We start from the raw sequence: 16,852 nt of genomic DNA on the forward strand, positions 1-16,852 counted from the left end.
TAGCCTGCTGCAACCTCTAAGCAGCCTTTGTAACATTAGCTATATTTGCAAGTGATTGTCAATAGGTGTGTGTGCCGGCCTGATCTCTACATTGATCTCAGTCATCTGCTGGTAGATAAACTGCTCAGCTCAATAAACCACCTCTCTATTTTGCTTGTGGCCTAATGTCCTAATTATTTTAAAATCAATTTGATGCAACCGGCCTCTTCCACGGGATTGGAGATTTAGCACATGCAAGGGGAATATCATGGGTGAATCCAGGGCAAGTGCACTAAAAAGGGCTGCCTCTGGGGCCGTAAGAACTTGGTACAACTCTTGAGTAGGATGAAGAAAAACACTTCCCTACCATTTGATAGATCTGCATATGAGGGAGTAGGGAAGGTGCCAGGAAAAGAAAGGGCACAGTCTGGAGAACGGGACACAACAACTTGCATTTATATAGCACCTTGAACATACTAAAGCATTCCAAGTACATGACAGTCCTGCCGTGTTCCTCGATTGTAGATTGAGTAACACCAAATCCATCTGAGTTACGCACTATAGATTTGTAAAAGGAGATTTTCTTTGAATCATTTGGATAAGGGCCAACAAGCCCTACATCCCCTCTTTTTCAGCTAAGACAAGAACCTCCTAAATTTCTGATTGCAATTCAGAATAACTACTTATCATCACTGTGATGGCTCAAGACAATGGAAGCAGCAGTGGTTTCTTACAGGTAGCATTGTCTAAGGATCAATCACAATCCTTATTCAATTCTCTGCCTAACAGAGCGGTTGTGCTTTAAGTGAAAACCGGACTCCAAGGTTTCACTAGAACATGGTTTAGCAGTTAGCACATAAGAACATAAGGAATAGGAGCAGGAGTAGGCCAGACGGCCCCTCCAGCCTGCTCCGCCATTCAATAAGATCATGGCTGATCTTCTACCTCAACTCCATTACCCGCCCTATCCCCATATCCCTTGATTCCCTTAGTGTCCAAAAATCTATCAATTCTCAGTCTTGAATATACTCAATGACTGAGCATCTAACCTCTGGGGTAGAGAATTGCAAAGATTCATAACACTCTAAGTGAAGAAATTTTTCCTCAACTCAGTCCTAAATGGTCGCCCCCTTAACTTGAAACTATGACCCCTAGTTCTAGACTCTCTAATCAGGGGAAACATCCTCTCAGCAAATACCCTGTCAAGCCCTCTAAAAAATTTTATACGTTTCAATTAGATCACCATTCATTCTTCTAAACTCCAGAGAATATAGACCCATTGTATTCAATCTCTCCTTATAGGACAACCCTCTCATCCCAGTTTCCACACGTCAATAATGCCCAGAAACCCCTCCTCAGTCTGGGACAGGCTGACCACTGTAACCAGTAAAGCAACATAGGACAGTAATACAGAAACCAAGCATTGGTCTCTAGAACTGCTCAGTGCTTTTAAACCCAACTGCTGATACTGACCGATGAAAGGATCTCCAGTGAAGCAGCAACGCCTTGTTGAAGGACTTAACATCAACAAGTACTGCAAAGTATCAGTATCAAATAAAACTAAAAGAGAAATCAACAAGAACTTGTGTGAAAGTACTTGCAAAGAATTAAGCTAATAACTGAAGTATTTTAACCATGAACTATTTAGGGTTCACCAAGTAAAGAAGTCACAAGAACTTTTCTGGGTGGGAAGCACTTGTAAGACTGGTGCTAAGAGAAAAATGGACTGAGGCACAAAATGAGGAGCTCGCATGGCTTGCACAACTATCCCGAGACTATAAAGGTAACAGGCAGTTGTCATCGGCCTGAAACATTAACTTGGTTTCTCTCTCCACATGTGCTGCCTGACCGTTCAGTGTTTCCAGCATTTTCTGTTTTTATTTCAGATTTCCAGCATCCGCAGTATTTTGCATTTGTGGAGTCAGTTATACTATCACTTTTGCATCATAGATCACTCGGGGTTGGGTATAAATGCAGTGCAGTGCAAAGGGGCATTTTAACTGTATGTAGGGAGTCTGTTAGACATCACCAGCTTTTTATAAACTTCAGCTAAGTTAATTTTTAAAAATATTTTGAGACACCAGATGCTCCTGCCTGTAACCTCGGAACATTAAACATTCACCAGGTGTGTAAGCACAGAGTTCTCTTATGGCTGCAGATAGCGGCAGGAGTGGAATTCTCATTTGAGGTATAACCCTAGGGCTGCCAGCTCAAAACCACACTCCGCAGCCATCAGCGAGAGACTGGTAATCCAGTCAATTTAATTATATGACAGTAACCGCACAATATAATTCATTCCACTCGAAGGAGCAATTGAGAGACGTGATGAGCTGCTTTATACAGATGCACGTTCTTCCTTTACAAGTGTGGTGCACCATGATTTCCCTCACTTCTATGATGGCCTGTTTACTTTATAAGCTGAATCAAAGAGGAAATTCAGTTGGACTTTTATACCCTGAAGGAGGGCAACAGAGGTAAGAAGCAAATCCTCAAAAGAAAATACTCACTGCCAAAGACTTGGAAAGCTTCTGTCGGAATTCGTACAGCACTGTAATCACAATCTCCTGGTGAGATATGTATGCAAAACCGTTTTTAAGGTAGACCTTCCGAACTCGGACCAGTTCAAGGGCATCAGTAAATGGGACCTAATGGAGGCAAAGAAGAAACAGTTTCAAAAGGTCAACTGCACCCATCTGGAGTACTGCATACAGATCTAGGCACCGCACCTCAGGAAGGATATATTGGCCTTGGAGGGGATACAGCGCAGATTCACCAGAATGATACTGGGGCTAACAGGGTTAAATTATAAGAACAGGTTGCACAGCTAGGCTTGTATTCCCTTGAATAAAGATTAAGGGTGATCTAATTGAAGTGTTTAGGATGTTTAAACCATTTGATAGGGTAGACTGAGAGAAACTATTTCCTCTGGTGGGGGAGTCCAGGACAAGGGGGGGGGCATAACCTTAAAATTAGAGCTAGGCCGTTTAAGGATGATGTCAGGAAGCACTTCTACACACAAAGGGTAGTGGAAATTTGGAACTCTCTTCCCCCAAAAAGCTGTTCAGGCTGGGGGTCAATTGATAATTTCAAAACTGAGATTAGATTTTTGTTAGGCAAGGGTATTAAGGGTAACGGAACCAAGGCAGGTAGATGAAGTTAAGATACAGGTCAGCTATGATCTAACTGAATGGCAGAACAGGCTCGAAGGGCTGAATGTCCTACTCCTGTTCCTATGTTCCACACAACACATACTTTTCATTAACCATAAAATTAAGCTTCAAGTGAATCCGATTGAAAACCATACTTCCTAAATTCCCACATCACGATTATTGGGCTCCTTGAAACAGCATTTCAAATCCTAACTGTATACCTTAAGCAACCCTGACTAAACACTAGAAAATTTATCACACATAAAAGCAAGCTCTATCTGCTAAGTCGATTCAAAAGCAGCTGCTAAAATCGGCTGCAATGATTTAAACAACTGTAAAAATGCAAGGATTAGCGCGTCTTGAATTAAGTGAGCACTGGCCTTGGCTGCCAAGATTGTGGGCTCCAGATGCAAGAACATAAGAAATAGGAGCAGAAGTAGTCCACATGGCCCCTCGAGCCTGCTCCGCCATTCAATCAGATCACGGCTGATCTTCAACCTCAACTCCACTTACCTGCCCTATTCCCACATCCCTTGATTCCCCCTAGAGTCCAGAAATCTATCTATCTCAGCCTTGAATATATCCAACGACTCAGCATCCACAGCCCTCTGGGGTAGAGAATTCCAAAGATTCACCACCCTCTGAGTGAAGAAATTCCTCCTCATCTCAGTCTTAAATGGCCGACCCTTTATCCTGCGACTATGCCCTCTAGTTCTAGACTCTCCAGCCAAGGGAAACAATCTCTCAGCATCTACCTTGTCAAGCCCTCTCAGAATCTTATATGTTTCAATTAGATCATCTCTCATTCTTCTAAACTCCAGAGAGTATAGGCCCATTCTATTCAACCTCTCCTCATAGGACAACCCTCTCATCCCAGGAATTAATCTAGTGAACCTTTGCTGCACCACCTCTAAGCCAAGTGTATCCTTCCTTAGGTAAGGAGACCAAAACTGTACAAAGTACTCCAGTTAAAATCTCACCAAAGCCCTGTACAATTGTTGTAAGACTTCCTAACTCTTGTACTCCAACCCCCTTGCAATAAAGGCCAACATTCCATTTGCTTGCTGTACCTGCGTGCTAACTTTTTGTGTTTCTTGTACGAGGACACAGAAGTCTTTCTGAATACCAACACTTAATAGTTTCTCACCATTTAAAAAATATTCTGTTTGTCTATTCTTCCTACCAAAGTGAATAACCTCACATTTTCCCACATTATACGCCATCTGCCACCTTCCTACCCACTCACTTAATCTGTCTGTATCCCTTTGCAGACTCTTTGTATCCTTCTCACAGCTTACTTTCCCACCTAGCTTTGGATCATCAGCAAACTTAGATACATTACACTTGGTCCCTTCATCCATGTCATTAATATAGATTGTAACTAGCTGAGGCCCAAGCACCAATCCTTGCGGCACCCCACCAGTTACAGCCTGCCAACCTGAAAAAGACTTGTTTATTCCTATTCTCTGTTTTCTGTCCATTAACCAATCCTCTATCCATGCTAATATGTTACCCCCAACCCCATGAGTCCTTATCTTGTGTAACAACCTTTTATGTGGCACCTTATTGAACGCCTTTTGAAAATCCAAATTTATGACATCCATTGGTTCCCCTTCATCCACCCTGCTAGTTACATCCTCAAAAAACTCTAATAGGTTTGTCAAACACGATTTCCCACGAGCACTCCAGGTAATTAATTGTCTCCTTCCAAGAAACAAGGACGGTGAACTGATGGATTTCAAATTACTTCAATTTAAGTAAATTGAAAATCATCATCTTGTTAATTTTTATTATCAAATTTTGGATTCATCCCTCCCCAGTGGCTGAGGTCCTACAATGGGTGGATGTCTCATGGTATTGGTCAAAGTAAGCCAGAGGGTACAATAACTCTAGCATTATACCACATAATGCACATAGCATTTTGATAGCCATTTCTTAACAGGCATAAAGGAAAGTTGTCTGCTACTCAATTGGAGATATGTTTAAACATGCTTTATATCACACAGTGCACTCCTTGCAGGAAAGTGCTTGGAATAGGTTCATCCTGCAGTCAATTAGAGACTTATTGTTGTGGCAAAGGGAAGATAAGAGTTTTGTTCCAATTTGTTGCTGCTTTACCAATATGGTCCGAGAGCCAATTCGTTTTCTCTAATAGCCTGTGCAGCGTGGAACAAAGGAACAGGAGTAGACCATTCAGCCCCTCAAGCCTATTCCGCCATTCAATTAGATCATGGCTGCACTGTACTTCAACTCCATTTACCCGCTTAGGTTCCATATCCCCTAATAACTAATAAAAATCTATCTATCTCAATCTAGAAAATTTCAATTGTCCCAGCCTCCACAGCCTTTGGGAGCAAAGAATTTCACATTTCCACTGCCCTTTGTGTGAAAAAGTACTTCCTGATTTCCCTCAATGGCCTAGCTCTAATTTTAAGGTTATGCTCCCTTGTTCTGGACTCCCCCACTAGAAGAGATAGTTTCTCTCTACCTACCCTATCAAACCCTTTAATCATCTTAAACATCTCAATTAGATCATCCCTCAATCTTCTAAACTCAAGGGGATACAACCCAAGTTTACTCAACCTGTCCTCATAATTTAACCCTTTTAGCCCCGTTATCATTCTGATGAATCTGCTCTATATCCCTTGCAAGGCCAATATATCCTTCCTGTTCAAACAATAAGGAACGTTATGTTTTAGAACCGTCAAGTAATAAGGCCATACAGGATTTAGTGATGAGTAATGAGCCAGAATTATTTAACAATCGAACTAAGAACATCTTGCGAATAGTAACCATAACGTGATTCAATGTGATATTAGGTTTGAGAGGGGGAAACAAGAGTCACAAACTAAGATTTTAAATTGAAGTAAGGCAAACATCAAAGACATGTTGACCACAGTAGACTGGGATGAACTGTTAATGGGTAAACCTACAGACAAACAGTGGGAAGTATTCAAAGAAATATTTGGTACAAGGATATCAAGGCCTTGAAAAGGGTGCAGAGAAGATTTACCAGAATGATGCCAGGGATAAAGGACTTGAGTTATGTGAAGAGACTGGAGAAGCTGGGATTGCTCTCCTTAGAGCAGAGAAAGTTAAAGGGAGAAATAATAGGTATTCAAAATTATCATGGGTTTTGATAGAGTAGATAGGGAGAAACTGTTTCCACTGGCAGGAAGGTCGGTAACCAGAAGATACAGATTTAAGATAATCGGCAAAAAGTCCAGGGGGTAAATGAGGAGAATTTTTATTTTACGTAATGAGTTACGATGATCTGGAATGCACTGCCTGAAAAGGTGGTGGGAGCAGATTCAATAGTAACTACTTAAAAAGGAGAAACTTGCACGGCTATAAGGGCAGGGAAGTGGGAATAATTGGATAGCTCTTTCAAATAGCCGGCACAGACACGATGGCCCGAATGGCCTCCTCCTGTGCTGTATGATTCGATGATTCTATGAATACAAAACCAAATACTAAAAAAAAATCCTCAAAAGGCAAAAGCTCCAATTGTGAAGTTAAGCAACCATGGTCAACAAACAAGGTAAGAGACATTACTAAACTTACACAAATGCAAGGAAAAGTGGAAATCCTGTAGACTGTTTTTTATAGCTTTTGCAAATGGATACAAAGAAAGTAATAAGAGATGCAGGAAAGAAATAGGAACAAAAACTTGCAAAAGATATCAGGGCTAACAGTAAAAGTTTTTATAAATATATTGTGAAAGAGTGTGATAAGGGAAAATGTGGACCCATTAAAGACAGATGCAGGTGATACGATAACAGATAAGGAAATGGCAGATTTGTTAAATGAGTACTTTGTATCCGTTCTCAGTGGAGGAAGAGGACAAAACATGATCTCATAGTGTGTCTGTAGTATATTAAAATTGGTAGTCTCTCACTGGTCTCATTACTGGTCTGATTGCAATTCACTGTTTCTTGCTTTACCCTTAATTGTCTCCATGTCCAATGCTCTGCATTGATAATTGGAAAAAATATGCTTAGGCTATGATTGAGTGATACTTCCTAGTGAATTGCATTACTAAGTTATGAAGAATCAGGACCCTGATGCGTCACATTATTTGTGCAGAGATTAACACAAAGTCCACACGGCCAAGGAGTGTCTTTCAGGTGAAAGTGACCAGCCTATAAACAGCAGCCACACTCGAGGTGGAGGAGTGCTAAAAGAAAGTCAAATGTTTGGCAACACTGCTTGGTGAAAGTTTATAGCACCCCAACTATTTTTGCTGCATTAAAAATTATGGTCACTTCCTGATTAGCAAAGATAAAGGATCTGTTTGGTGTCTCTCTCCCCTTCCCCACCTCAACCCCTGTCCCAGCCACCCACCATTGAATTCCTACAAGTAGAAACATTCCATTTTGCTTAATTTGGGTTCATCACAGGTCGATGCAAACCAGGAATCAAACCTGTAACCTTCCTGGTCCATAAGGCTCAGCAGCACACTAAGCAGTGAGCTACTAGCGGAGATAGAATTAATTGTGACCTATATTCTGATCCTTATTTAGGGCACACAATGTCCATGATCGATAATGCTTACAGGTAAAGTTATACTTATAATCAAGAATATATTCAAATGTAGCAATGCCGATCAAAGCATTTTCTGCTTCTCAGTAAGTTGTATTAAGATTGAATTTGCAACGCAGTCTCGAAATTTAGTTAAACAGCTCCCGACGAACTTCAACTGCTCAGGAGGCCTTGCCCAGCCCACGGGCAGTGCAAGATTTGTACAGCAGTTGCTCCTACCCATGAAATGCTGGGCATTCAAAACCAAAGGGGAAAAATGAGAGGTGAAAAAAAGAAAGAAAAAATGACTGGTGCAGCATCATTTAGATGACCGTTGAAGACAAGAGTCACTCCATAATTATTGAAATTCAACAATAAACTCTTCCTGTCTTCGAGTTTTGCTGGTTAGGCCGACCCAATAATTTTTTTCTCTGGAGTTGTTTGGTATTGATGCAGTACAAGTAAGCGAGTCATCCTCTCCTGGATAGCCCAACTTTCTAACCCGTGACCAGAGACTGACAATAACAGGATAGAGGTGCTGGATTGCAGTCCATGGCTCAAATATTCTGACACCTCCAAACTGATCCCAACGATAGGATGAATCCTCAAGGGCAGCTTCAGAATGTCAAAATGGCTTTGTAGGAATGTAGGATTTGAAATGTTCACACTTTGTGGATAGAGATACCTTCCCACAGATTTAAAGTGCTATTCTATCATTTCAGCAGTGATTTAAGATCTCAATAAAAAGAAATCACACTGCACCCAGCTGAACAACCGTTAATCACAAGGATATTAAAAATAGTCTTAATTCCACCAAAATAAGGGAAGCATTCAGATATAACCTTCTTTCAAATATTTTTTAAATTCTTGTACCTGAAGGTTCAAAAAAAAAATTGGACAAATTTTCTTCTGTTAAACCAATACAAAAATCTGTGGATAAAAAGGACACGGTAACAAAAAAACAATGCAAGTTTTAAGCAGGTCTTGGAATAGATTTTCTCCTCACCTTGTAAAATGTCACATCCTCAATTTTAATTGTGCTCTGTCCACCTGAATTAAGCAGTTTAATTTTCTGACGCTCTTTTTCCTCGGCTTCAATCTAAAATAAAAACCAAAAATCATTGCTTAGGTTGAGATTTTGTTTTAGCAATCGCAAGTAACTCAACATTTAGCACAGTCCCAATTGCCTGGGGCAAGGAAAGCACAATTACATGGGAGCACCAGAAGTTACTGCCCCAAACACGCAGTGAAGTGGATGGTAAGTAGAAGCACTCAGATGAGAATGCAAAATTCAGTTCACTAAAATCACATGCCAACTCAGCATTTTGTTTGTTTCACAAAGCAGGGAGGGCTTTACTTATGAAATAAGAGTTGGTAAATTGTGCAATAGGGGGGGAATAAGGAGACATTCTTTTACTCAGCAAGTCGTTATGATCTGGAATGCACTACCTGAAAAGGTGGTGGAAGCATAGAATTACATAGAATGTGCAGGCCATTCGGCCCAATTAGTCTGTGCTGGTGTTTATGCTCCACACGAGCCTCCTCTCACCTTTCTTCCTCTAACCCTATCTGCATATCATTCTATTTCTTTCTCCCTCATGTACTCATCTTGCTTCCCCTTAAATGCATCTGTACTATTCTCCTCAACTACTCCTTGTGGTAGTAAGTTCCACATTCTAACAACTCTCTGGGTAAAGAAGTTTCTCCTGAACTCCTTACTGGACTTATTAGTGACCGTCTTATATTTATGGCCTCTAGTTTTGGACTCCCTCACAAGTGGAAACATCATCTCTAAGTCTACCCTATCAAACCCCTTCATAATTTTAAAGACCTCTATCAGGTCAACCCTCAGCCTTCTCTTTTCCAGAGAAAAGAGCCCCAGCCTGTTCAATAATAACATTCAATAGGGAATTGGATATATATTTGAAAAGGAAAAGTCTGCAGGGCTATGGGGGAAAGAGCAGGGAGAAGTGGGACTAATTGGATAGCTCTTTCAAAGAGCCAGCACAGGCACAATGGGCCTAACAGCCTCTATTTCTTTTTCCGCAAAGACATTCCAGTGTGAGGGTGCGCAGAGTCGCTTTAAAAAAAACACAACTAGGTCCGTTGGAGCAGAAACCACCAAGATAGGAAATCAGTTCTAACAGCTGGTCTGCAAATTAGCCAAACCTCAAAACAAATACAAAAACCAGATATAGAAAGACATACACTGCAAAATGAAGCTTCTGTGCGTCAGTTTTTCAACTTAGCTCAGTTACTAAAGGAGGAAATTTGGAGGCAACATGCTACCCACGAACAGAATTCCAGATATACAGCTACAAAGCAAAAAACAAGTCCCTTGCCCTCCCCCATATGGATTTTACTTTTGTTTCTCAAGAAACAGACTAGAAACACTGTACCAAAAGGTTTGTTACCAGGTAATTCCCCATCCCCTTATTGTTCATCAATTACTAGCAATCCAATATTCAGGTAATAAATATGTAATATAGTTCAATGTTTTCAGTGGCATTCATGTCAACCATTTAGGAAGGAACATGAGTAGGCCATTCAGCCCCTCAAGCCTGTTCCCCCATTCAATTAGATCGTGGCTGATCTTTCTCTTAACTCCGTCTTACTTCCGTAACCCTTACTACCCTTGCCTAACATTAATCTATCAATCTCAGTTTTGACATTTTCAACTGACCCCCAGCCTCACCAGCTTTTTGGGAGGGAGAGCTCCAGATTTCCACTCCCCTAATTTACAGCCCTGTTTGTTTAATATATGTATTTCTTTACCATGATACTAAACACAGGTGAAAAGATAAACGATAAATTTAAATATGATTATTAAAAAAAAAATCATGCAGTCCCTAGTTATGGCCAACTAACTAAAAGGAGGTGTAACTAAAGTCAAATTCCAAGCTGATAATTATGTTGGTAGCTGTCTTTTTACACAGGTTCTAGTTATAGGGTTAAATACATTTTAAGAAGTGCAACTAGTGTTGCCTGATTTTCAATAATGCTTCAGAAAAACCTTTGAGTGCAGTTTTGATGAATGGATGTCAGGTATAGCTCCTTTTAGCTATAAATGCACACAACACGATCCTTCACTTGCATCTTAATAATTAATTGTAAAATAGTGCATGGATCGGCAGCTCCAGTGCAGTACTGCAGTTTTCTTAGAGTTGGATTTACACCCGTGACGCACTCTTCCCCACAGCACCAGTTCAGTATTGCTGATCAATCAGCAAGTCACTATGCAAAATCATTAGTCGAAATCACTCAGTCACTCCACCGAGAATTGGGCGGAAAAGCTTTGCTGAGCAGCACCAATGGATTTCAATTTTCTTCCGACACTGATTAAGCTGGAGCAGTAACGAGTGTAGTTTCAGAATATAGAAATTGGGATCTATGTACTCCTAGTAAACACCAAGCTGCAAAAAACAATTTGCTACAGCCTTTCTTCTCACGAGGTTGAAGCCAAGACTCATGCCCTGTCCTGCTTTATCTCACTGTTTCCTTGGATCTTGAAATTGTGCAACTCTATTTCCCCCCCTACCTGCCCAGTCTTCAATTTCTCCTGCAATTACAAAACACAAACATCACTAAAAGCTAGTGGGCAGGAACAAAAACTAATTTAGAGGCGCTAATGGAATGTTGGCCTTTATCTCCAGGGGGCTGGAATACAAAGGGGTGGAAGTTATGCTACAGTTATATAAAGCTCTGGTTAGACCACATCTGAAGTACTGCGTTCAGTTTTGGATTTATTGGCCTCGAAGGGGGTGCAGTGCAGATTCACCAGACTGGTACCGGGGCTAAAAGGGTTAAATTAAGAGGACAAATTGCATAGACAGGTTTGTATTCCCTTGAGTATAGAAGATACACTAAGGGCTGATGTAATTGAGGTGCTTACGATGATTAAAGGAGTTGATAGGGCAGATAGAGAGAAACTATTTCCTCTGGTGGGGGAGTACAGAACAAGGGGGCACAATCTTAAAATTAGAACAAGGCTATTCAGGGGTAATGCCAGAAAGCACTTCTTCACACAAAGGGGAATGGAAATCTGGAACTCCCTCTCCCAAAAAGCTGTTGAGGCTGGGGGTCAATTGAAAATTTCAAAACTGAGATTAATAGATTTTTGTTGGGTAAAAGTCCATTAACATATATATTTTATGAATCCATTATACATTGAACTGTACATTCACATGTATATTTTACATGCCATTATAAATTTTGATTGCATGAAGAAGTGTATTGATACATCCAGAGGTTCTTGGCAGGTTACTGGAGAGCAGAGATGGAGTCAACATGTTTGATCTTGGTTTCTGGGAATTAGTATGACCTACTTTTTATATTTGAAAATACTGGGCCAGAATTTGCTGTCGAAATAATGGTGAGGCTAATGACGCTCGCTGTTATTTATGTGCAAATTCAGACGAGGGGCAGGCATGCAGTTAAACTCAAATATCCACAGAAGGAGGCCATTCGGCCCAGCGTGCCTGTGCCGGTTCTTTGAAAGAGCTATCCAATTACTTCCACTCTTTCCCGATACCCCTACAACTTTTTCCTTTTCAAATATTTATCCAATTCCCTTTTGAAAGTTACTATTGAATCTGCTTCCACCACCCTTTCAGGCAGTGCAGTCCAGAGTGTAACTCGCTGCACTGTTTGCAATGGAACTGCTTCAAGATGCTTCCTATAAACTGATGTCACAACTGATGTATAGGGAGTGAAACCCTACAAGGGTCGCCATGCCAGCAACAGAATTAACTTTCTGTTGAAGAAAAAAGAAAAGGAAATTCCAGGGGAAAAAAAAAAATCACCTTTTAACTGTGAAAGAGGGAAATGCTCAAAGTAAAATAAAATGCACTCCCGCTAGACTTTTAAGACATTTTACAAACGATATAGCCAGTTTAAAACTCATTCTGAACTGCCGTCAATATCAGACTTAGAAAGAGACTTATTTTAATTAAACAGGGAATATTAAATACTTTGGTAGACAAGATTGTACTAACTAACAGATTGTGATCTCTTCCTTCTGTCCAAATTCGTGAATTGCCAATTACTGTTATCTTCAAACACATACGCAGCAAAGATATATTAGAGCACAAAGGAAGTTCAATCTGCAACAATTAAACACCTCTGTCAATTTTTGTCTGATTACACTCCTGGGAAATGCCTTGGGACATTTTACTACATTAAAGGCGCTATATAAATGAAAGTCGTTGTTATTTCTTAAGGCTGCATATAGTGACACCACTATTCCTGGCCAGAATGAAGATGATTGGGTATTTCCCCTTTCAATCATGCCGGGAAACGCATTGCTGTAAGTGACTGGGATTGATTTTACGCACAGAATTTGAATTATGTAACTATCCTCCACTCACTGCATTTTGCTGGCGAAATCACCCTGCTTTTATCGGGAGACGTTGCTGTAGTTTTGGTCACGACTTCTGTTTGCTGTAGTTCGTAAAGACTGTTTAAACAGACTCTGTTTGATGTTTGCTGAGTGCTGAGTAAATAGCGTCTGTTTGCTGTAAAATAGACCGTTTGCTGTGAGTCATGCTGTAAGTCCCACCCCGCCTCTAACTCATTGGCTGACACAGTGGTGTCAATACTCACTCCGATTTCTTGAACAGCTTCTGCGCAAGACTTCTTCTAAAACCTGCTCACTTGTGGGCAAATCTGATTAATGACATCCACCGTAACCAACAGCACCAAGATTTGGAGGATCTTGGGCAACAAAGTGACAGAGTAGTCTGCTGCCTTAAGGATGCTGGTTCAATCCCCTCGTTTGACCAAGTTCATGATCTCAAAACCCCTTCCATGGGGGGCAATATTTGGGACATTATTGGTATCTGTTGTACAACAACTCCTAGCAGTTGCACTGGAGGCCATCCCATGTCTAGAAGTGAATGCCAATGTCTAACTCCCCTCACTGTAAATCTTACGTCTACATTTAGTTTTAAACTTCAACAAAGTTCAAACTTCATCTGATCCACTCGGGTGCAAAACCAATTAATATTCAAATAAATCCATTTCTGCTTTCCCATTGTGACCCCAAAACAGCAGTCAGGGACAAACCAAGGAATTCTGTTTTCATTACAACCCAAACCCTCTCCCCATCTGTGACACAAAACTGAAAGATATGAAAATGCAACTTTGTTTTTCCGAATCGAAATTCTTTTTGTAATATACATGAGGGAGAAAGGAATACAAGGATATCTTGATAGGGTGAGATGAAGCAAAGTGGGAGGAGGCTGGTGTGTAGCATAAACACTGGCATCGACCCATTGGGCTGAATGGCCTGTTCTTGTGCCATACATTCTATGTAATGTAAAATTCAATTATAAATTTACAGAATTACTGAACTGAATAGCAAAACCCTCAACACTCCAATAAATGAATCTACTTCCTAAAGAACACAAATAACTTCCCAGAAATGTTAGGGAACCAAGGGCCTAGTGAGAGGGAGGAACTGAAGGAAACCAGTATTAGTAAAAAAAAGTGCTAGGGAAATTAATGGGGCTAAAGGCTGACAAATCCCCAGGGCCTGATAATATACATCCCAGAGTACTAAAGGAAGTGGCCCTGGAAATAATGGATGCATTGGTGATCATCTTCCAAAATTCTAATGGACTCTGGAACAGTTTCTACATATTGGAGGGTGGCAAATGTAACCCCACTATTTAAAAAAGGAGGGAGAGAAAAAACAGGGAATTACAGACCAGTTAGCCTAACATCAGTAGTGGGGGAAAATGCTCGAGTCTATTATTAAAGATGTGATAACAGAACACTTGGAAGGCATTAACGGGATTGGACAAAGTCAGCATGGGTTTATGAAAGGGAAATCATGCTTAACAAATCTACTGTAGTTTTTTTGAGGTGGTAACTAGTAGAATAGATAGGGGAGAACCAGTGGATGTGGTGTATTTGGATTTTCAGAAGGCTTTTGATAAAGTCCCACACAAGAGGTTAGTGTGCAAAATTAAAGCACATGGGATTGGGGGGAATATACTGGCATGGATTGAGAATTGGTTGACAGACAGGAAACAGAGAGTAGGAATAAACGGGTCTTTTTCTGGGTGTCAGGCAGTGACTAATGGGGTACCGCAGGGATCAGTGCTTGGGCCCCAGCTATTCACAAGATATATCAATGAATTGGATGAGGGAACGGAATGTAACATTTCCAAGTTTGCAGATGACAAGCTGGGGTGGAATATGAGCTGTGAGGAGGATGCAAAGAGGCGCCAATGTGATTCAGGCAAGTTGGGTGAGTGGGCAAGAACATGGCAGATGCAGTATAACATGGATAAATGTGAGGTTATCCACTTTGGTTGCAAAAACAGAAAGGCAGATTATCTGAATGGTGATAGATTGGGAAAAGGGGAGGTGCAATGAGACCTGGGTGCCCTTCTACACCAGTCGCTGAAAGCAAGCATTCAGGCGCAGCAAGCAGTTCGGAAGGCGAATGGTATGTTGGCCTTCATTGCAAGAGGATTTGAATACAGGAGCAGGGATGTCTTACTGCAGTTATACAGGGCCTTGGTGAGACCACATCTGGAGTATTGTGTGCAGTTTTGGTCTCCTTATCTGAGGAACGTGGTCCTTGCCAAGGAGGGAGTGCAACGAAGATTTACCAGACTGATTCCTGGGATGGCAGGACTGATATATGAGGAGAGATTGGGTCGACTAGGCCTATATTCACTAAAGTTTAGAAGAATGAGAGGTGATCTCATCGAAACATATAAAATTCTAACAGGACTAGACAGACTAGATGCAGGGAGAATGTTCCCGATGTCTGAGGGGGTGGTGGAGGCAGATTCAATCGCGGCTTTCAAAAGGGAACTGGATAAGTACTTGAAAGGAAAAAATTTGCAGGGCTATAAGGATAGGACAGGGGAGTGGGACTGGTTGGATTGCTCTTGCATAGAGCCAGCACGGACTCAATGGGCCGAATGGCCTCCTTCCTTGCTGTAACCTTTCTATGATTCTGAAGTTGCGGAACAAATACATCTCTAAATTAAACAGCATTCCCCAGTCTCGTTTCGGAAAGCTGCCTCTTGCCATGGAGTACAATTGCTCAGACGAAATGAATAAACATTGTTTTCACAAAACAGTTCTTGGCAGCCTGGCGACAAGTTCCACTCCACTCAGTTTCTGATCTGAGTTGTGTCAACCGGGGAGATAGAGTGGAGGCTGCATCACCTCCCACCCGAGAGTGGCAACTGGCTATTGATAGCAGCCTGGAAACAGGCTGTGTGCCCACCTGCTTGGCCACAGGCATCTGGTCCGGCAGACAGAGAGAATATAAACATTTTCAACTTGAAATTTATCCAAATACCCCCAAAGGAGTAAAAACTAGTCACGGTCACTTTCAACATCAACAACTTGCATTTATATAGCGCCTTTAATGTAGTAAAACGTCCCAAGGCACTTCACAGGAGCGCTATCACACAAGATTTGACACCGAGCCACAAAGAAATATTAGGACAGGTGGCCGAAAGCTTGGTCAAAGACATAGGTATTAAGGGGCATGTTAATGGAGGAGAGAGAGCTAGAGGGGTTTAGGGAGGGAATTCTAGAGCTTCGGGCCTAGGCAGCTGAAGGCACAGCCGCCAATGGTGCAGCGATGAAAATCGGGAATACGCAAGAGTCCAGAATTGGAGGAGCGCAGAGATCTGGGAGGGTTGTAGGGCTGGTGAGCGGCGGGAGAGCGAGACCAGAGCGGGGATATAAAGAGCGCGGAGAGAGCGAGAGTTCAGTCGGTGAGCGGCGGGAGAGAGCTAGACCAGAGCGGGGATATAAACAGCGCGGAGAGAGCGAGACCAGAGCTTACTCTTAGAGCGAGACTCTGAGACCAGCGGCAGTTCGGGGTGACGTCACCAGTCAGAAAGTGACGCGGCACAGGGGAGGCAGCTGATTGGTGAGTAGGTTCAGGTGAGTATTTCTACCATTTTACTGTAAGTAAAGTAATAAGAAAGGGAAGATCTGCAGGTTTTATAGCAGGTAGTGTTTTTCTTTTAGTGAACCTAGGTCCCTAGTATAGTTAACATTTTCTAATTTCAACGTAATTTAAAAGGGGTAACTCAGCTCAGGCAAGTCATGGCAGCAGACCTCGCACCCGTGATATGCTCCTCCTGCAAGATGTGGGAAGTCATGGACACTACCAGTGTCCCTGCCGACCATGTGTGCGGGAAGCGTGTCCACCTGCAGCTACTGAC

At 41.6% G+C, this 16,852-nt stretch overlaps 1 protein-coding gene across 1 annotated transcript in view; it reads right to left on the reverse strand.

Annotated features, from left to right (window-relative positions):
- prim2 (DNA primase subunit 2) overlaps nt 1-16,852 on the reverse strand; it is a 204,283-nt gene that overhangs the window by 147,115 nt on the left and 40,316 nt on the right. Inside the window, exons 5-6 of the mRNA XM_067984052.1 lie at nt 8,656-8,748; nt 2,487-2,624 (exon numbers count right to left, since the gene is read on the reverse strand). Of these exons, the coding sequence (XP_067840153.1) occupies nt 2,487-2,624; nt 8,656-8,748 (231 nt within the window). The remainder of the gene's footprint in view (nt 1-2,486; nt 2,625-8,655; nt 8,749-16,852) is intronic.

Source organism: Heptranchias perlo, chromosome 5, assembly GCF_035084215.1.
Source record: "Heptranchias perlo isolate sHepPer1 chromosome 5, sHepPer1.hap1, whole genome shotgun sequence".
Lineage (NCBI taxonomy): Eukaryota > Metazoa > Chordata > Chondrichthyes > Hexanchiformes > Hexanchidae > Heptranchias > Heptranchias perlo.